Source organism: Castor canadensis, chromosome 10, assembly GCF_047511655.1.
Source record: "Castor canadensis chromosome 10, mCasCan1.hap1v2, whole genome shotgun sequence".
Classification (NCBI taxonomy): Eukaryota; Metazoa; Chordata; class Mammalia; order Rodentia; family Castoridae; genus Castor; species Castor canadensis.
The window spans coordinates 31,774,726-31,797,360 of record NC_133395.1 but is presented as its reverse complement, the minus strand read 5'-3'; the positions used below and the strand labels follow the sequence as shown (position 1 = coordinate 31,797,360).

General features: G+C 37.6%; 1 protein-coding gene across 8 annotated transcripts in view; it reads left to right on the top strand.

Moving 5' to 3' along the window:
• The window catches only part of Scel (sciellin), a 106,835-nt gene that overhangs the window by 31,518 nt on the left and 52,682 nt on the right, over positions 1-22,635 (top strand). For 7 of the 8 annotated variants that reach the window (XR_012436194.1, XM_074043184.1, XM_074043185.1 and 4 more), the window contains 3 exons: positions 17,731-17,811; positions 19,315-19,362; positions 21,304-21,363. Coding sequence is in view for 7 of the 8 variants with exons in the window: in XM_074043184.1 (XP_073899285.1) it covers positions 17,731-17,811; positions 19,315-19,362; positions 21,304-21,363 (189 nt within the window). In the remaining variant the exon portion in view is untranslated. The remainder of the gene's footprint in view (positions 1-17,730; positions 17,812-19,314; positions 19,363-21,303; positions 21,364-22,635) is intronic. The other variant, XM_074043180.1, reaches the window with a different exon arrangement.

Below are 22,635 nucleotides of genomic sequence, written 5' to 3'. Positions count from 1 at the left end.
ATGCTGCCCTCTGGCTGCTGAGGCTTCCTGACAATCTTTGACATTCCCTAGTTTGAACAAGCATCATCCCAGTGTCAGCATTCATCTGACATCCTGCTTATTTGCATGTCTGAGTCCAAATTTCTTTTTAAGACCACCAGTCCTATTAGATCAGAGGCCCATCCTGTTCCAGTATGACCTCATCCTAACTTAACTAGTTACATCTGCAACAACTCTATACCCAAATAAAGTCACATTCTCAGGAAGTGCAGGTTAGGACTTTCACATATGAATTTTGGGGACACAATTTACTCTCTATCAGTGGCAGAGAGGGAGCTCTAGTGTGAGCTCCTGGTGCCCAGCTGCTTCCAGCCTGTGCTGAGCCCAGGTGACTGGGTGGGGATTCAGTGGGTGAGTTCCTTGTAAATGTGAAGTGACAACTGAGTGTTTTATATTTTTTGTTATTGTTGAGAGCAATCATTAAAACTAATTGTAGATCATGTGGAGGACAACTTATTCTACAGTTTCCACACTATAGGCATGCCAACAATTCAATTTAGTAAATATTTAATTTATGAATACTCTGTATCAGAAATAGTTCTAGAACCGTGGGATCTATCAGTGAACACAACATAAACCTATGTTCTAGCCTTTAAAGAAGTGTGTTCTACAAGTATAGACTTCTATAATATGTGTTATTACTATCATAGAAAGAAAAATGGGTCTTGTGATGGTTTGGCTTTCAGACATCCAGAAATGTTTTCATGTTTGAAACCCTAGAATGTCATTACCAAATATTTCTGTATTTCAATGGAATGTTTTCCCACTTTTAATTACTGGAAAAGAGAGCATATCAAACTATGTACTTGATAACTATGTACTTAATAATAGATTGGTATTTTTCTAAAATGTTCATTTACTGTGCAGACTCTAATGTCTCTCTCATTTTCAAATGATGGAAATATTTAAAAGTAAATATCCTTTGATATAATTTAGGTTATATCTGTAAGGATACAAATAAACTTTAGTTTGTCAAAAGGCACAAAGACATTAAGTTCCTTTTTTCACACCTGTCAATATATTTATATATAGGAATATAAATCAAGTTATTTGACATACTGAACAATCACAACTTGGAAGCACTGTTAAAATGTCTTTTTCTAAAACCTGCTCATTGACAGGTAACTTCCAGTGATATGAGCTGACAAGTGTGGATTGTATTTCTAGTGTAAAATATTCTTTCTCCTCAGGCTGTAATTAGATATTTCTGTATAAGTGATACCTTTCATAGGGTTACCCAAGAGGGAAAAATGTGAACTAGCAGTTCTGCAGGTTTTTTTTTTTCTGAGTATTATAAGATCCATCTAATTTTGTCTTGATAGATAATAAGTGGCACTTTCCTATAAATACCTATTAATTATTTCCAAAATAACTTCCTATTTTTGTCCTCTATTCGGATTTAATGTAAGTTATTATAATAGGCAATGGGTTATATAACTGTGTAAAATATGCAAGGATTATTCATGAGTCAACACCTCACACTGTCAGGGACTGTTAAGCTCGTGGATCTCTGCTTGCCCAGAACTGACTGTGCCTGGATATAAGCCCTTACAATTCATGCATTGATGGAAATGATTAACATGGAAGATGGAAGGAGTTACAATGCTCCTATTTTTGATTCTTGACACAGATCCATAACACAAGAACTAAGGAAAAGGAGAGATTGTCAGGCTTCACTGATCAATTTAGATGTCCACGTCTCTTTTAGTGTTGCAGGTTATTAATACAATGACTGAGCTGAAGGACTTCTCTTTGAGGATCAGAATAATGTCATGCTGAGCTTTCAGGAGACGGGCAGAATAATAGCAACGCAACAGTGCCTTTGATTCTAAAGTGCTTTTCTCTGGAAGCACTCAAAGTATAGTTTCTGCTTCTCACCTTTAGGGCCAATGTATTCCTAAGGCTGATAAATAGCCTTTTAGTAAATGATGAAAAATAGAAGCAAATATTAAATGATGAAAGGGAGTGATGATGTCAAAAAGAAATCTCTGTCCCCAGAAGGGTCCAAAGAAAATGAAAATAGATTTTAAAAAAAAGATTAAAAATGGGGACTATCACTCTTTTTATTTTTTGTCCTATTTGTATCTTATTTTTTATTATTATTGTTGTACTGGGGGTACATTGTGGCATTTACAAAAGTTCTTACAATATAACATAGTTATTTCACCCCCTCCATTATTCTTCTTTATCCTCCCTCCCCCATTTCTGGAATAGTTTCAACGGGTCACATTTTTCCATTCATTCACCCTCCTCACCCTTATATCCTCCCCACTCCCACTTGGAACCAAAACCCCAAAGAGGACCCATTTTACCTTCTTGTTCTCCATTTTTGAAAAAAGACATTTTTGTTTGTTTAAGATAGCTATACAGGGAGTTTCATTATGACATTTTCACGTGCTGTATATTATAACCCAAATTGGTTCATCCCCTCTAGGGGATGATCATTCTTAATGCTAGTTAATAGCACCATGCTAAACTTATGTGCCTTCATCTTTTACTAATACACTGTTATTCTTCCCTCTCTTGTCCTCCCTCTCATTTTCTCTAAAAGAATTTTCCCTTAATCCTGACATTTTTATTCTCTTTTCTGCTCACTGAGCAAGTGTATTTTCACCACCTAATCTTTCCCTGAAAGTTCATTTTCTCCCATACAAAGATCACCAGGCTTCTCCTTCATTCCAGTAATGTCTTCAGCACCTTTCTTTCCAAGACCTCTCTGGAGCCTTTAATGCCATCCATCATCCCCACTCTCATTTGTTCCTTTCTTGAAATCAAATTTAGTTGTGTTTGGATTGAAAACTTGTGTCGGCACAACATAAACTGCACCCAAAGGGTCTCAGGCTTTATTATTAAGAGAAGAATCATGAAATCATGCTTTTATCCATCCTCTGTCTACCTATTTATCTATCGTTTATCGTCTATCACCCATATATATATTTAAGCCTGTGACTATGTAAGTCTATCTTTGTGTCTACATTTATTTTTGTATCTACATCTATATCTGTGTCTGTCTATCCAATTAACACAAGACTAGTGAGGTCAACCAGAGTTTAAATAATCAAGCACAGTTTTAAGATAAATTAAAAATAAAGTAGAAAAATCACATTTTATAGCTAAAGAAAAAACACAACTTTCTAAGAAAAGTGTCATTTTATATTTGATGTTTGTTAATCTTGCTATGAAAGAGTTCAGACTTGGAGGGTTAAACAAAATTTAGGGTTAAGTATTTTTGAAAGCACTTACCCCATTTTTGATAAATGTTAGAGACAAGCTGTAATTCATGACAGCAAGACGTGGTATGTGAAGTTTTGAACTTCTATAAATCCTCTGACCCTTCCATCCGATTTCTAAGGTTGTTTTTCTGATTACCAGGGACAAAACTCAGGGCCTTGCACTTGCCAGGCAAGTGCTCGTTCACTGAGCTAAATCCCCAACCCCTCACAGAGATTTGCCAGAAAAATTGTATCCTCTGAAGTCTTCTTATCAAATGCCATCAGAACAAATATTTTCTTTTCATTTTAATCATGACTGAGTCAAAATTTTAGCTTACATCCATCAACCTCTCCTCAGATCTCCTTGGTCAACCCGTTCCATCATTCCCTTTTTCTCCACATTCAAATGTTTCTTCTTAAAAAGAGTCTCCTCAATTTTTTCAGCACCATCTTACAATCCCACTCAGTTGGCACTTTACCTTTTTTTATCCAGCAAGTGCTTTCCAGCACCATTTTCTGGTTCTTGGGTTGCCATTAGCTCTTGGAAATAGCTCTCTGAGCCCCGACAGCCATTAATGACCTTGATTATAACATCTTAAATGACATCTTGAATGAATGACTTCTGCTCATGCCTCTAATAAATTTCTCATTGTCTTGAGAAGGAGCCCTCTAACACACTCTTCTAGGTTTTCTTTCATTTTAAGCCATTCTTCCTCAGTCTCTTTTCTACTTCCTCATCCTCTACTAAACCATTAATTACTGATGCCCTTAAGGCTCAAAGTGGCTCTTCTCTGCTATGCTGAGCTCTGCCCCTCAACAGCAGCATCCACACCAGGAAGTCAACTGCTACCTGCATCTCCCCTTTCATTTACATTCACTCCAGACCTCTTTTCTGAGCTACCTGCGGACAGCCACCTGCCTACTTCACACCTTCATTTAAATATCTTAAAAGCACTGCAAACTCAACATGTTCATAATGAATCCCACAATTCTCCATCCCAACCTGGTCTTTCATAACAATTCTATCCTCTGTCCACCTGATACCCTGAAAACTTGAAGCTAGTTTTTACACATTTTCCTTCTTAATTACATATTTAAAATCCATTAGTAATTTGTACTGTCTTATAAATGATTCTTGAATACATGTACCTTTCTATATTTCCATCTTTATCATATCTGTCTAAATAGCCTTCTCTCACCCTATATTTAACCCTCACCTCTTCTACACATGGTGGACAGAGCAATACTTACAAAAGAACATATTACCCTCCTACATAACAACTATAATGATTTTTTATTGTTTTAAAATAAATATCTAAGTCTTTAGCATTGACTACTGTCATTTACGCACCCTCCAGTTCCTCAGAAATTCACTTTGGTCTCTGGTTCAGTGACTTACCTGTTCTAAATGCACTATTCTCTCACATTCTATGGACCATTAGAATGCAAGACTCCTTCTAGCTCGAATGCTCTCTTCTCCCCCATTCAGGGTCCTTCAGTTCTTATGGCCATATTTTAATCTGAATTTCAGAACTTCACTTCTGATTTATCTCTGTTCTGTTCTCTCAGCTTCACACTAGCTTAGAAATAGTTTCCTTGATTTGTGCAAATGCTACCTGCATACGATTTTAATAAAGATGTGGATGGTTGGAGTGGTGTAAACTGTGTAAAATGGGCTGGTGGAGAGGCTCAAGTTGTAGAGTGTCTGCTTAGCAAGCATGAGGCCCCAACCTCATGTACTGCACCCCCAAAAAACACCTGTATAAAGTGAATCTTGAAATCCTTGTTTGCAGGTTCTTTGGACACCCTGGTAGTGGGCATTTCTCTCAGGCTGACATTTCTTTCCAGATGCTGTCTTACTTAGAAATAACTCCTTCTTCTTCCCACCTCTCTGTTTATTCTCTTCCCCCACAAACTCTTAGTAATGTATGTCATATACTTTAGTTCTTTCTTTGCTGTGTTCTGCTATCCTCAGAGAATCTAATCCTTATAATCAAACATAATATTGTTACTCTTTGAGAGCCATTCTATGTTACACTTTATAAAAAAATTATTTTCTCATGTTCTAATCATATTAACATTTGGTCCCACTCACACTTCAAACATAAATCATTGAACTCTGTCTTACTCCCGTTATCCAGTCATCGTTGAGTTCGAGATTAGGATGCTGAGTAAGGAGAAGGACATCACCACTAGGTGGCAGTAGCTTATCATGAGCATAATTTGGTGTTTGACAGGTTTGCCTGCTGAGGGAGTCACTCAGCAGGCTTTTCAAATTGTCTTTGGCTTTCCAGAGATGAGGCACTGTGGGGGAAAGGGGAGCTGAGAGGGAGCTTCCTTATCTAGGTGATGTCACTCAGTACCATGGTGAGGAATTCCTATGTCAGAGAACTTTGAAGTACAACAGTAAGTTGGGGTCCTTTATAACCCTAAAACTAGATAATATGGACGTACAAATAACCATGACACAAGATCTACTGAGGAGTCATGAGAGGAACATCAACGTTCTCTGGGAGATAATGGGATTTGGAAGACAGGTTCTCAAAGAAGGGTGGGATTTGAAGGAAGGAGAGAAATTACACCCTGGTATGCTTTCAAGAGCTCAGGATGACTTTAAGCATAATGACGCCTTCAACTGGTGCAGGAAGAAATAGTTGCAGAAGTGAGAGTATGCAGGAAATCTTAGGAAGCTATTATTGTGCTTTGGTTTGAGCAGGTAGAGATACCGGAAGGATGAATTTCAGCATGTGATTCCCAAGCTCTGAGAAATTCCGGGGGTTAAAAAGGGGGTGTGCTCAGGTAAGAGGCTGTTGCTAGAAATCGCAGTGTGGGATCTGTAGAGTAAAGTTACTTGTGGAGAACATATTGAATGCGAAGATGATGAGTGTGGAAACTTGAAGTTTGTCCACGCGTCATGTGGTGAAGGAGGTACCAGGGCAATGAGACCAGAGCTACTTTAGTTACCTGGGAAAGATGAGGTGTAATGAGGGGCAGGTGTGATGGAGGTAGAATGGGCGGATGAATGCCACCATCTTATAACCTTTGCAGCATTGAGGGAAGTCACCCATAGGAACTTGTCAAAATGTACATGCTGATTCATTGATTTTAATATTCCTAGTATCTACAAGGCAATAAATTTCCTTCCACTTGTTATCCTATTTGTAACTTTGTAGTTGAGCCTTATTCTATGTGCCAAGTTTGTACAATTGATTACCTCTCTCTTTCTCTCTTTCTCTCCTCTCCAAAATAACTGCTGTTCTTTGGCTGTGTGTTAAAAAGTGCTTTTCTAACTGCTAAGTGCCCAAGTTAGAGAGGTATATGATCCAAGGAGCCAATGTTATTTTAGGAATCTCAAAGTCTACTAGGGAGTAATTTTGAGCCAAGATTGCTAAATACAAAAGTGAGGCCTGACTGAAAGTGGTCCTTGAGGGTATGAAGAACACAAAGGTGGAGAAAAATCACAAAATATGGTGGCCCATGGAGAGGGATGTCTTTGGGGTACAGTAGGCTCAAAATAGGCAGGGCCTAAGAAACATCTCAAAGAATAAGTAAAAGTGAGACAGGTGCAGGGAATAGGGAGGAGTCAAGGTTCTAATGCCAGATATCACAGTTAGAGCATTAGTGTGTGTGAGTGGAGGTGTGCACACATGTGTGTGATTGTATTTGTGTATGTAGAACTATGTGCTTTCCATCTTGGGCATTCTCCTGCATTCCTTCTTTGTCAGCTATGTGTAGTAGCACTAGAAAATCCAATAAATCCAAATCTGATGTTATGTGGAATAATGTTAGCATAAGATGTTATGGGTGGACAGACACACAGCTACAGCCATCTGGCTTTTGACAAACCCAAAACTTATGTTGGAGAAAAGACAGTTTCTTTAACAAATGGTGTTGAGAAAAATGTATATCCATATGTAGAAGACTGAAAGAAGATCCTTATCTCTCACCTTGGACAAATATCAATTCAAAATCTTTATGTAAGACCTGAATATTTGAAACTACTTGGAGATGTAGGCATAGGTAATATCTTTCTGACTAGAACTCATATTGCTCAAGAAATAAGAGCAAGAATTGATAACTAGGATTGCATCAAATTAAAAGGCTTCTAAACATCAAAGGAAACAATGCCAGAATGAACAAACAGCCTGCAAAAAGAGAGAAAATCTTTGTAAGCTATTGATTGAACAAGAATTAATATCCAAAATATATAAAGAACTCATAAAATTAAACACCAAAAGAACAAATAACAAATACAATAAACAGTTCTTAAAAGAAGATGTCCAAATGGGTAATAAATATATGAAGAAATATTCACCATCTTTAGCCATAAAGGAAATGCAAATCAAAGCAACACTGAGATTTCATCTCTCTCCTATCAGAATGAATGGCTATTGTCAAGAAAACAAATAACAACAAATGTAAGAATATAGAGGAAGAAAGAACCTTTATACACTGTTGATGGGAATGTAAATTAGTTTATCACTGTGGAAATCAGTATGGAGGTTCCTCAAGAAACTAAAAATAGAACTGCCATATGATCCAGCAATTCCACTGCTGATCATACATCCAAAGGAATGCAAGCCTGTATATAATACAGACACCCACACACCGTGTTTGTAGCAACACCATTCACAATAGCCAAACTATGGAATCAACATAGGTGCAAGAAATTAATAAAGAAAATAATATGGTACGTATACAAAATGGAGTATTATTCAACAATAAAGAAGAGTAAAGGAAGCCAGGTGCTGGTGGCTCAAGCCTGTAATCCTAGCTTCTTGGGAGGTTGAGATAGGGAAGATCACAGTTTGAGACCAGCCTGGGCAAAAAGTTCTTGAGACCTCATCTCAACTAATACTGGGTGCAGCCACATGTGCCTGTCCTTCCAGGCTATGCGGGAAGTTGAGATCCAGAGGACAAAGTTTCCAGGCCAGCCAGGGCCAAAAAATTTGCCAAACCCCATTTTAACAGAAAAAAGCTGGATGTGGTGGCAAGTGCCTGTCATCCCACGTATGGGAAGCCTAAAATAGAAGGATCATGGTCCAGGCTGACCTGAGAAAAAGTAAGGCCTTAGCTCATAAGTAACCAGAGAAAAATGGGCTGGAGGCATGGCTCAGACTGTAGAATGCCTGCCTAACAAGAGTGTAGCCCTGAGTTCAATCCCCAGTACTACCATTAAAAAACAATGAAATTCTGTCATTTGCAGGAAAATGGATGGAACTGGAGATCATCATGTTGAGTGAGATATAAGCCAAGCTCAAAAAGACAAATAGCTCATATTTTGACTTGTATAGGAAATATATATATGATAATAATGATAATAATACATGATTATGAAAGAGGGACAATTCTGGGGGAACCAGTGGAGGGGAGAGGAGGAAAGGAGATGGTGATGGAGGTAAATATGATAGAATTACATTATATATACATATATATATATGTATGAAAATAGCATACAGAAATTCACTAGAAACTTAAAAATGGGAGAAGAAGGAGAAAGGTGAAGAAAGAGTAATATAGACATAGTGTGTTTAATCAAAGTACATTATAAACATGTGTGTAATATAGTAAAATCCCTTCATACCATTAATTTATGCTAATAAACATTTTTAAAAGGTGCTGTGGGTAGGTATTGGCTCATAACCTGTGCTGAGTTGAAGTACCTTTGCAGGGTCCATGTTCCTATTTTAAAAGTTGATGCTGTGCTGTTATGCAGCTGGAGCTCTGCCCATGTATTGAACATTGCAAAACACATGTGGGAGAAAGAGCAAGTGTCACTGATACGGAAAGTGGTTAGGGCCACTGACTGTTCCTGCGACATACTGCTTTCATTTAAAAAAGTGTCAGAAAGTCTGACACAAAGCAATCTGTCAGCAATTATTAGTGCATATCTTGATTTTTCAAGCCCTTGAACTCTTTCCCATCATCTTCGAGGCCTTTAAAGAGTGATAATGTTTGCCAGGCTTGAGCCAATGACAGAGTGAATAATAAATACATTTCAGGAACAGAACATAGGGGAATAACAGTTCTGCAAAGTTGATATTGAACTTCCTTCTGCCTTCTGAACCCATTGTTAAATCTTGGCAAATTTAAATGCCTCTATCTATGTATTTAGATGGCTGAAAGTTTCAGTGGTGTAAGGCTCTTTTAAGAAACTCATTCATTTAAACAAATTGCTTTAATACACAGTATGAATATTCAAGAATGTGACCCCAGAATACTGATCTAGGAAGAACAATGGCACCACCGTCTATTTTGCCACCACCAACAAAACCAACATGTTTCTTTTTTTCCTGGAACCCTTTTCAAATATAGGGAAGAAAATAAATAATGTCTGACAAAATTAAAATAGTGCACACATGCATAGAAAATTTACTCTATAGTTAGATGGTTCATACATACCATCATTACTCTCATCTTTACTTGTTTCAACATCTTCTCTGTTTTCACTTCCAGTTAGCTGATTGGGAGAGTTAGAGGAGAATATAAAAATCCTGATTGAGAAGGGAGTTGCCATGGCAACTTTGCACTATAGTTATATTTTTCTGCCTGTAACTATAAATGGTAAAATGTAACCTTTCTAATTATGCTTCCACACTGTTAACTCTGTTGGTACCAAATTCTCTATAAAGTTTGATGTCATGTTACATACAAATAATAGATTTCATTTTTATTCCAACAAAAATCTTTATATTAACTAAATTCTTTTGTAGACATGAAGATTTTCTGGCATCCAACAAAACATCAAAGTACAGTGCCTTAAAAATAACACCAGAATGCTGAAATGATCCATTCAAAATAATTAAAATACCAGCCTGAGTTAAGGTTTATAAATGTTGTTTGATCTTTAGCTATCAGGGAAATGCAAACGAAAACTATACTGAGAGTTCATCTCACCCCAGTGACAATGGCTGTCATCAAGAAAGCAAACAACAACAAATACTGGTGGAAATGAGTATGTGAATGTGTGAGGGGTGGGGGAAAGGATGTTCCTCAACGAGCTAAAACTAGAGCTATAGCATGACCCAGCTATACCACTCCTGGGTATAGACCCAGTGGAATCTAAGTCAGTGTACAGTAGCGATGCCTGCACGCCCATGTTTATTGCAGGGCTGTTCACAATAGCCAAGCTATGGAATCAGTCCAGGTGTCCATGAACAGATACACAGATGAAGAAAACAATGGAGTATTATTAAGCCATAATGAAGAATGAAATTATGTCATTTGCAAGATACTGGATGGAAGTGGAAATCGTCATGCTAAGCAAACCAAACCAGAATCAGAAAAATAAGTATCAGAACTTTTCTGTCATATGCAGAATCTAGATTTTAAAAAAATACATGAAAGAAGAAGGGAGATTATTTGTGAAGAGGAAGGGAACTAGTAATGGGGGAGAGTGGGACAAGTGAGAGTAATGGGGTGATGACTCTGATGAAACTATATTACATACATGTATGAAAATGTCATAATGAAGTCCATTGTTTTGTATTCTTAATATATGCAAATAAATATGAATGGAAAATTTTGAATAGAGCAAGGAGAATGATGATTCACAATGTGTAAGTAGAGGTCTTAATTTTTAGCAGTGAGTTGCTTTTTCTTTAGTCCTATAGGGACTACTTGGTCTTGTAACAATAGTTTTAAGTAACTAAGTCATCTATCCAAACAAGAAAATATGGAAAAACACCCCTGCTTTGCCCATTGCATATTCCTGGGGTAGCCCCCCTCCCCTGGAATCCCTGTTTCCTCTGCCGTTGCCAGGGGAGCTCCTTGAATTGTTGAGGCAGGGAAGTTCCAGGTTCAAATGTACAGGTGAGAAAGAAGCTACAAGAGTCAGGATCCCTGGAGTCTGTCACTCTGCCAAAAACATCACCCTGTTCCAATCATGAAAGCCAGACAGTTAAATTAAAAAAGAAATGATTTCACCATTTAGTAGTATTGCCTGAAGTTCTGTCAACTAAAGATTATACATTTCACTTGAATTAAACACATGAAAACTTCATTAGGTTAAGGTAACTGTGCCTGGTCATTCAAATCATTCCTAAGTTGGGTTTTTTGTTCTGCTAAGACTGGCAGAACTGCAGCCTAGTGAGGGAATGGGGTTAGCACTGCACAGTGAGCAGTAGAAGATGGCTTTGGAGCATGAAGGAAGGAAAATTTAAAGTTCCTGTGAGGCCGGGAGGTACAGGTGTGGTGTCCTGTGGGTGATGGAGGCATATGGTGTCATAGAGACTGGGAGAAGATAGTGGGGGAGTGGAGAACATGACACGTAAGAATCAACATCTTTCTTAGGACTGTCCTATTACTTGGGAAGTGGAGGGGTGTGCTTTGTCCTCTTCTCGCTCAGCTATGTGTAGAATGCCACATAAATGGAATGACATACAGTTTACCTTGTCTTTGGAGCCTGTATGATGCAGGTGAGATTCCGCCATCTGTCTTGTGTATCAGCAGCTCATTCTTTTCTGTTGCTGAGTAGTATTTTCATCGGATAGGTGTGAATGTGCATGGTTCATTTATCCATTCACTAATGGAAGCATTGGGTCATTTCCAAAAACCCTTTAAATGTTTATGTATGGGTTCTTTGTGTGAACATATTCATCCATTTCTCTTAGGCAAATGCCTAAAAAGACGAGTTGCTAGGTTAAATGGCAAGTGCTTTTTTAACTTTATAAATAATTGTCAAAATGGCTGTCTTTTTATTGTGGTTGGGGGGGCAGTCAGACAGGGATTTGAACTCAGGGCTTCATACTTGCAAAGCAGGCTCTCTACTGCTTAAGCCACACCACCAGTCCATTTGCCCTGTTTATTTTGGAGATGAGGATCTTCAAACTGTTTGCCCAGACTGGCCTCAAACCTTGATCCTCCCAATATCAGCCTCCCAAGTAGCTAGGATAACAGACATGAGCCACCAATGCCAGGTGTGACTCTCTTATTTGTCATTCCCACCAGCAACATATAAGAGTTCCAACTGCACACTTCCTTAACAACACTTAGTACTGTCAGTTAAAAAATTATTTTAGCCAATTCTAGTAGGCATGTAGTTTATCGTACCATAGCTTTAATTATAACTCATGACTAATGATGTTTGGAATATTTTTATACATTTGTCATCTTTACATCTCCTCTCTTCAAATATTTTGCCTATTTCTGGCTTTTTTTTTTTTTTTTACTTATTACTGAGTTTTGAGAGTTTAAAAGTAGTCTTTTTACAAGTCCTTTGTCTGACACATGATTTATAATTTTTCCAATGTGTAGCTTGTATTTTCACTCTTTCATAATATATATTTCTTTTTTCATAATATATATTTCCTAGAGCAAAAGCATTTTGATTTGATGAAATCCATTTTGTCAAGTTCTGTTGAATGAGTTTATTTTTGATGTTGTATCTAATAACTCTTTGCCTAACAAATGATAATACAGATTTTCTTCTAGAAGTTTTATTGTTTATGTTTTACATATAGGTCTAATTGAGTAGACTTCTTGTTATTGCTAAAAACTTTTTAGTTTCACCTGATAACAGTTAGAATATTCTTACTATTGTCTTTGAGAAAATATCTAAGGACTAAAGGCTACCATGAGTTAAGCAGTATTTTTAAAAGTCTTTGTGTCTGCTGACCAACTGTATTCATATATTTATTTCTAGGCACTTATAATGAAAGGAGGTTTACTTAGGTCACAGCTTTGTAGATGAGAAGGCAGTCCCATTTGTTCATCCCGGACAAGGACCACCATGGTAAGAGTAGGCATAAGAGGGAGAGATGGTATAGCAAGACAGGAAACCAGAGAGGAACTCAGGGTTAGGCTTGTTCTTTTTGTAACAACTTCACTCTTGGAGGAACTAATTGGGGTCCCACAGGAACTACGATGACTTATTTCCCACTAGGCTCTACCATCTAATGGTTCCACTTACTCTTATCGTTGCCCTCCTGGGCACCAAGCCTCCAACACACAACTTTTGGGGGACAAGTCACATTAGATCCATAGGGTCAACCACCATTGATTCATGTTCTTCTAGATGAACCAAAACTTCAATATCATCAACCACAGCAGCACATTCAAAAGCACAGCATATGAATGTGAAGATATTTAGTCTGTAGCAAGTACTCAAGGCCTCGTGAAATGGAGGATTCTTTGTAATAACTCTGCTCTTCTACGGTTGCATAGTGATTGCTGTTCACAGACTTGAACCAGTCTCTTTCTTTAATAGGTAGAGAAGCAGAAGTTCAGAGGGAATCAGAAACTTTTCCAAAGTCAAACAGAAAGTTGCTGCAAAGCGAGTCTGGAGCCTAACCTTCTGGAATTCTGGTCCAGTACAGGCTAAAGTTTGTCGCAATGGCCTCTGGCTGCAGAAAGTAATCATTCTTTCGAACATGGCCTTGAATTCCATTAGCTCTTTGAAAGCACAGGTCACACCTTTACTAGTTTATGGATGCCCAGGTTGTTTTGGGGTTTTTTTGGTACTGGGGCTTGAACTCAGGCCTTCACTTTGAGCCACTCCACAAGCCCTATTTTTGTGAAGAGATAGGGTCTTGGGAACTATTTGTCCGGGGTGGCTTCAAACTGTGATCTTCCCGATCTCTGCCTCCTGAGTAGCTACCAACTCCCAGCTGGATGCTCAGTTTTGCTTCATACACTGCTCTCTGCCCCAACATTATAACTGGAATAAATGCTTGTTGACCTAATGGGTCCTTCTTTAGGAACAGAACTATTTTGAAACAACTGAAGTTTTAAAAGATTTGCATTTAAAATACCTGGAAGAGTACTGGTTGGATACGAGGCAATAGAGTGAGAAGAACCATGGTTTCTGATATAGAAAGGCTATATCCAAACCTTGGTTGAGCCTCTTACCAGCATTGTGATCCATGGCAAATTACCCAACTTTCTGAGCCTTGGTTAAAAAAAAAAAATAGTAATACCCCAAAGGTTATGGGTATGGATGGAATGTATGTGAGAGCCTGGCAAGGCTGGCATGTTATTGACACTCAGTCAATAATAATTCCAGCTCTTTGCCATTGTCAAAACAAAAATTCTATTTGTGGGAAACAAAAGCAAAGCACAATGAAAAGTGAAAATGAAACTCATAATGAAACATGAGGGTCAATTATTCGTGGTGGAACCTAGTCTTGTGGTATGGTCATAGAAAGGTTCACAAAGTTGGACTGGAACTGAAGTCCAAGAGCCAAGCTTGTGATCTGAAAATGCATAATGAAAAGAAGTGATCTCTGCATAGCAGCTTGTGAAAATGAAGTAGCACAAGCAGCTTTCCCTATAGTGTGATTGCTTTTAGTTCTGACCTGTGTGACACAATCTGCAAGTTTTCATGAAAACTTTTTTTTTTATTCCTCAAAGCTATTCTTTACAATTATAGCCATTAAAGTGGTGGCATAGATCCTGTGGTGGCCTTGTAGAGAAGGGCAGAGAGGAGAGCTGGGGTCAACGTATCCAAGCCTAAACATCACACCTCAAAAAGAATTCAAGCAGGATCATTCCAATAAATGTCTCTTATTTCCTTCTCCTCACAACACTCCAGGCCACAGCTTCCTGCCTGGCCCTTGCATTTTAATCCCCTGGCTTGGCTCACATGGTGTTCCTGGCATAGCATGAATGACTTCTCTCATTCCCCTCCCCCCCACACACGTACTTGGGTTCTGTTATCTGTGGCTGTCATTGCAGAGCTGCAAATGAAAGCTGCTCAGAGGTGAACTGCAGTCCAGATGCATTGCCCAGCTCCTGGTCTAGCAGGGTGGAAAAACATCACCTCAGACCTAAGTATGCTTCTTTGCTCTTCTTTCCCTTCACAACGTCACACCTACCTTTCTTTCCAGAGCAATCTCCAAACCATCTCAGTTCTCTGTTTTCTCTACCCATGTCTACTCCACCCAATCAATACTTACCCACCTCTTTGAGGTCTTAAGCATTCTAACAAGGAAGAAATTTAATGTTCTATCTACATGGTCTGGCATAAGCAAGATGGTGCCACGCTATTTTTCCTCTCTGTAATCCTCCTTTCCATCTTTTTACTTGTCTCCTGCGTATCCTCAGACACCCAGTGACTAGTGCAGCACCATTATTACCCCAAACTAACTCTCTCCTTCTGCTTTTCCTCTACTTCTGGAAGGAAAACATTTAGTCAGCTAATCAACACATATACACTACAGATTGTCATTGATGCATGTGCCCAAGACGAGGAAATTTTTTGAGAAAAGGTGGTATCACTATAAGTGAAATAATCTACAACTATGGATTCTGAAATTAAGCCAAAATGTGGAAACTATTTCCATATAAATTACACTAATGCCCTCTGTCCTTCTGACTTCAAAGCCACCATCAGTACATGAGCCAGGAGACTCCCTGTGCTTTGCTGCTCCAGTGCCCATCACCCAGAACCTTACCATCACACACTGCCAAAGAGCCTCTAGGACTAATTTTGTCATGTCCTCCATGCCTGTGTCCTGTGTCCAGGGATCCTCAGAGGAGCTCCAGCCAGGTCATTTCTTACTACTTAGACTGTCCCACAGACTCTGTATATCCCCGAACCTAACCCAATCAGATGTCATCCAGACTCTCAAACCCTTCAGCTCTGCCTCACATCAATTATTATTGAAACTCTCTGCTGCTCAGCTGCCCTCTGAGTGATCACACATCTTTTTACTGGGTTCTTCCAGCTCCTCCCTCATAAGGGCTGTTTTTCCATCATCCACATGTATCACAAAGACTGAGGAAGGGAAAGGGTACCTCAGCTGTACCCATCTCATCCTTGTCCCTTTTTGCTATACTGAATATTCTCACAGACACCCATCTAGCAATTTTCCTCTTCTGCATCAGCAAGTCACTGGATTGTTCTATCATCATATCTCCATTTAGAAGTGGCATGCCTTGGCCATCAACCTGCAGCTGCTTACCCTTTTCTCTCCTTCCTTTTCACTACAGACTGTTGACTTCAACCCTTCTAATTTCTTGTTTATTATTTTTTCCTCAATCCATTCCTATAGTGTTTTTTTTCTACAATGATTTTTCAAACTGCTCTTATCAGGGTTACCAATGACTACTGTGCTGTCAAAGACAAGCTAATTTCCCAGTCCTTGCTTTATTTGGTCTATCAGTAGCATTGGGCAAGGCCAGTCCCCCCCCCGCCCCCCCCCCCACACCTTGGAATCCCTTACTCAGTTATCTTTCTTTTCTCCTTGGTCACTCCTTACTCAGGCTCATTTATTCTTGACTTCTAAATACTACAGGATCTAACAGACTAATCCTTGGCCCCTTTTTGTCTCTACTTACTGACTTCCTGATTTGGTGATCTCATCCTATTTCAAGTGTCAAATACCATCTGTAAGTTGATGGTGCCCATATTTATATGCTCTTCCTGCACATATCCTAAGGGTGCGTTTTGCCACTTCCTGCAAGTCTTAGTTCAAATTTCACCTGACAGAGAGGCCTTCCCAAGCATTCTAAATACAATAGTGTTCTACCCTTCATTCTATCTCTTTACTCTGTTTTATTTTTGTACATAACACTTTTCTCCCCATGGCATATACCTATTTGTGTATTGAAAGCCTTTTGAGAGCTGGGGTATTACGTCATAGCGTGCGTTGCATATAGAAAGCTAACAATGAATGTTGAATAAAGGCATGATTTCATTCAGCCCTGACAGTCTTATTAGAAGGATTATTATGGATGAAGAAACAGAATCAGGTTAACCCATTGTCACACAGTTGGTGATTCAGGTGGTCTGACTCTGAGTCTACACCTACCCAATTTGCACAGAAGCCCACATTGTTGGGCTAATTTTAATAGGTACAGAGTTTATCTTGAAAAAAACAGAAAACCATTGAAGTAGTATCAGTGTAAGGCAGGGCATGTGGAGTAGGTAGGTGACATGTCCTTGGTAAGAAGTTGACTCCATCTAAAATGTGCATGTAAACCATCCTCTCCATTCCCATCAATAACTTAGGCTAACTCAGAGACTACTTCATTGGAAAGTTTTGGCTGATGGTATTTTTTTACTTTGCTAGAATCAAACTAGCTTGTGCTGACACTACTTAAGTTAGATTTTATTAAAAGCTTCAAACCAATTTTTTCTTTAGGTCTGTGAAACTGAAAACCTTCTTACTGTTTCCAAAGGGGCTTGATATAATAACTGACATAATTCCTAAAGAAGCTTGTATGTTAATGCATGAGAATCATTTACTATGACTCAAAATGCCATGATTTGAGCTAAAATGTTAAGCTATTTAAAGAACTATTATAGTTCAAACTATAGTTTAAAAGGATAGGATTTCCAAAAGTCTTAACTTTTAAAATATCTGTATTTTAAATATTTGATGTCTTTAAAGTTTGGGCCCCATGGATTCTGACCTATCATATGGGGATTGTAAGATGTAAGAACTATTTCCATATAGGCAATAGATGACTTGGTTAATAGTTTCTAAAACCCACTGTGTTTCCATAGTGAAGTGAACTGCTGTTTTCTGTTTCAAAGGGACGCAGCTGTGTACCCTCCAATCCCTCCAAAGCCAAGTTCTCCAGTTTCTTCTCCTAACCAGCTGACACGAGATAATAGGTAAGACCTAGCACTCTTGAATTTCTTGCTGAATGAAGGGAAATGAGCAAATGAGTTGTTGTTGTCTGCCTTGTGCAAAGCATGGATGTGCTATGTGTGCACATTCACTAATGGAATGCTCAGAATTTTTTCTAATTTTATTTATCAGCACACATATATATTTATGTTTGCTCTTGAATGCTGGTGCCTATTACTTGTTTTGGATACCTTCAAAACAATAGTCATATTCAGAAAGTGCTTGTACTCAGGCTTCATATTTTTTAGGCTTCTTATATATTAGTTCTTATTGTATACATACAAGTACATATGTATTTAGCATATATCTTTCATATATATAATAAACTATAAATAAAACATACATCTATTTGGCAACATATACAATCTAAATATAAACCATATTAAACTCTATATGTACATACATATATACATATTTGATTTGTATTTACTCCTAGCTAAGTTTCCTATTAAGAGCTACATATTCTGATGAAACATATTCCTGTGTTCATCCTTTTGGAGTAAGACACTGAATCTGAACTCCTATTCAGTGAAACTTCACAGGATCTTTGAAATTTTGTTCTTAGGATGAAAGCATAATTTTTTAATGAGTCAAGAGAATATTTCTTTGCTGAACTAATTAATAGTATAGATTAGATTTATAACTGTTCATTCGTATAATGGTTATAATTATCTCATAAAAATAACTTCTCAAGTTTTTATCTTATCCAATTTGTTCCTTTATAGTATTGAGCAATTAAATCTTAACTTGAATAAGATTTTTAAAAAACTGCTAAAGTAAATTAGCTTTGTACCATCTAAATTCTAATCTAAAATCAGCAGCACTAGAACGCTAAGCTTGACTAGATTTAAAAGGAGTTAAATTCCATAGGAATTGGTCTAATATATTTTTTCTATTCTAATTTCTTTCTTCCATCAATGATCTGAAAAATAAAATTAGGACAACACGCATGTTTTTAAAACCCTGATTACTTTAATCACAGCAAGATGATTTTAATGAAAGAATATTAAAGGGAAAGTGTTTCCTATGTAATTAACACATGTCCTCAGGAGAACAAAAAATAGTTGAATATAACTTCTTGAGAATAAGCAAGAATGTATAAGTAGGTCAACCACAATCTAAGAAAAAGAGCAGAGAAAAATCTTATACATAAGATTTTTGTGACAGAACCTAGCATGGTACAATTTAATGTTGTCAGCTCAATACAGCCATTCTCAATGTAGATGTCTTTGAAATATAGACTTATTTCTTATCTGAGCAAATGTATTTCTTGATAGCATTCAGATGAGGTAAATCTTTAAGAAAAATCAGTCTTAATATTTTAAAATGATATATCATTATTTAATAGACTTAAGTATGAAAATGCTTTGATAAAAATAGGGACTGAAAAATGAACATGAATATATGTAGAACAGATGCTTCTATATATATCCCATGATTTAAAAATATATGAAAAGAAGGTGAAATTAGTATTTTGATCTCTTTAGACTTTCAAACAGGAGATGGTTGAGTTCCACCCAACCCAAAGAAGGAAGGTAAAGCTTTTATGTCAAGTAGTGGTATGGTTTTATCACATGTTGATTTGTTTAAGCTTAAATGTCTTTCCATAAGTTTAAATGAAACAGACATTATCTTTAAAAATATAGGCAGATATGTGAACCTAGACCAGGTGTATACACAGAAACCAAGAGACCTGCTGAAGGAAATATAGGGTATAATTATTTCTGTTTATATGGATATAATTATAGCAATAATAAAATTGCTATATAATTTTAAAGTTGGAGCACTTAAAAATACAAACTAATTAATAGTAAAATAGATAAAATCAGTTTTCCAACTGACTTCAGCATAGTGGGTAATAAGTATTTTTATAGGTACTTATAGAATTTTGTTCTTTGTATTTTTATCCTAAGCTTTCCATTAAGAAAAACTAAATTGTCTGAACATAATAACAGATAAGATCAAATTCTTTGAAGGCAGGAAGGCTTGTTCATCTCTATGTTCCCAGCACTCACCCCAAGGTCTATGACACAGTTGGTGTGAAGGTACAAATGAATATAGGAAATATAGTCACTTAATTGAGCTTGTGCTACAAAAGCTTTTCCTAGTGATGGCTATAGAAATTATTTCCGGATCCCCCTGCAGCATCAGGACAGGCTTACAAATCCTGTTGGTTTCTTTGGGTAAGGTGGCATTTCCTAAATGTCTGGTTTCCTTACAACAGTACTGATTTACACCTCTTACCTTGCTAAACTATTGCTAAACTAGATTTCACCTAGCATTTGTTCTGAATAGATCTTTTTTATTGTTTTTTCTTCTTGTTTTGTTTTTTGGAAAAAATACTGTTTCTGAAAATACATTTTAAAAATGCTATTTGATAGGTCTGTCAATGTACTAAATCAGTTTTACAGTAAAAAAATTTTGATTGAGAATTTTTTGAAGTTCATATGTTTTTTTGTGTGTGTGTGTGTTTCCCATTTGACCTTCAGAAGAGTTCCGGTTTGAAACACAAAACACATATCATGCAGATTCTTTACCTGTGAGAAGAATTGTGAATCATGTTTTCCTTTACCTAAAAATTTACTGTGCAACTCTTAGCATTTCCTAAACTGTGCACGTTCTGTGAAAGGAAGAGGTTAGTGTTGCAGTCCGTTCAGAAAGCACAGTGAAATAATGTTCTTTGCAATGGGACTGTGCAGCACCGTCAGCCTGCTTAGTTGTATTCTCAATCATCAAATGTAGACTACATTTCCCAAACTTACTCAACAACAACATCCTTTCTTCATGTAACCCTGTTAACCTTCTTTGAGATGTTGGTGAAACACAGGTCTCAATGACAGGAGAACCTGTAAGGATTTTCCCAGTTACTCCTTTCCATGATGTAAGATGATTATAGATTCAGGTCCTTTACATCTCAGATGCTTCCACTTAGGTTTCCCTTTGGAAACCTAAGAAGACATATTTTCCTCCCACTTGAGGAGTTAACTAATTGTCTGGACCTGATGTTTAATGCTCCTTGGATTTGGGAGAAAAAACTCCTGAACTCCATTTACTTTTTTCTTTTTGATCAAATAACTTATCTTTTAATAAATTTTAATGTGTTTAATTGTGTCATTTGCACACGTGTGTAATGTATTTCATTGTATTCTTTTTAAGTGTAGAACTTGGAAGCCACCAATACAAGACTTTAGGAGAAAATGGTCATTTCAGTGAGCACTAGATGGTGAGCCAACACCAAGACAGAATGACAAAGAGTAGAGTGTGTGTATGCCTACATTTGTGTCAATGGGGGATACAGGAGTCTGTATGTGCTATGAGCTGATATGATGGGGCCATTTTGTTTTTCTTCTACATTCAATAGCTCCTGACTAACGTGTGGGCTATCACTTCCTTTTCTAGAAACAGATGTTAACGTATAGCCCTTTTCAAAGCTAGGTTCACTGCATTAACCTGTCTCTCTTTTCTATTGTTTAAAGGAGTCAAGATCTGGATAACATTGTCAAGGTGGCTACTTCACTTCAGGAAACTGGCAAGGGGTGAGGTTCAGAGCTCTCAGGCCTGATCTTTCTTTAAGGCTCTTTGTGTTTCCAAAATGCCCAACCAGTACCTGAAAAAGTTCCAAATATGAGCCAAACCTCAATGCTGTTTATGACATATAATTTAAAAGAAGGAAGCATCCATGTCTCTCCACAAGTACCCTTGAATAATGGGCATTCGTGGACACTCTTCTTCCTCTGCTTTCTCTTCTGGTGATTTTACTCATCCTAGTGATCTCAGCTGTCAAACCTCATTCCAGATCCCCAGCCCTGTATCTGTGTTGCTGGTCCAGATCTCTACTTATCTGTGCAACATGCTCATTTAGGATGCCTTAGGCCATGTTCAACTTCCTTCCCAATGTACTGTTTCCTGACTTCTAGTCTTTGATTCCTACAGGCTCACCTTTCACCTTTCTGGAATTTTTTTTTTCTGTACTAGGGATTGAACAGAGCCTCTCATACACTAAGCAGTATTTTATCACTTTGCTACAACCCTCGCCTATGTAATCAATCTCAATTCTTCCATTCCCTTTCTCCCTCTACGTAGTTTAGGAATGTAGGACTTCAATATCTAAATTGCCTCTCATGTCCACATGGCTTCACTCCAGTCCAAATCTTTACTGACTTCAATATAGACCACTAGAGGGTTTATTCAGAGTTACTCCTTTACCTTCTCCTCCCTGTAAGCCATGACTGCTCACCCATGCTAGAGTTTTTTCTTTAATTTTCTGTTCAAACATCCATTGTCTTGACTCCCTATTGTCCATTTAATTATTGAAGGCCTTGGCTAACCTGTTTACCTTTGTTCAGGCCATTGCACTCACGTGACAATCTTTCCCAGCTTCAAGGCCACCATGTCAATCCATCCAGATCCCACTATTTTCAAGACCTAGATCACATGTCACCTCTTCTGTGAAGTCTCCCCTGAGTGGCCCAGTGAGATGTTACTTCTGCCTCTCTAGGCGATTAGATACTTGCTATTCATAATTCATAATTAATTATGTTTTGTTTTTCGATGTTATTCATATAAAAGTGTCACTTTCTTTAGCATCTCCATAATCTTCAGGGTAGATATTTTATCTTGGCCATCGGATGTCATTTGCAGTGCTGGCATGCCACTTTGCAGAAAGGAGATACTTATATAGTAGATGGTGGTAAAGTCATGATGAGATGGTGAGGAAACCCTGGGTATAAATATTCCATTGTTTAAATCCAAAACCCATAAAATGTTTCTTTGTTTATTGTAATTTAGTGATGATGACAGTGTTACTA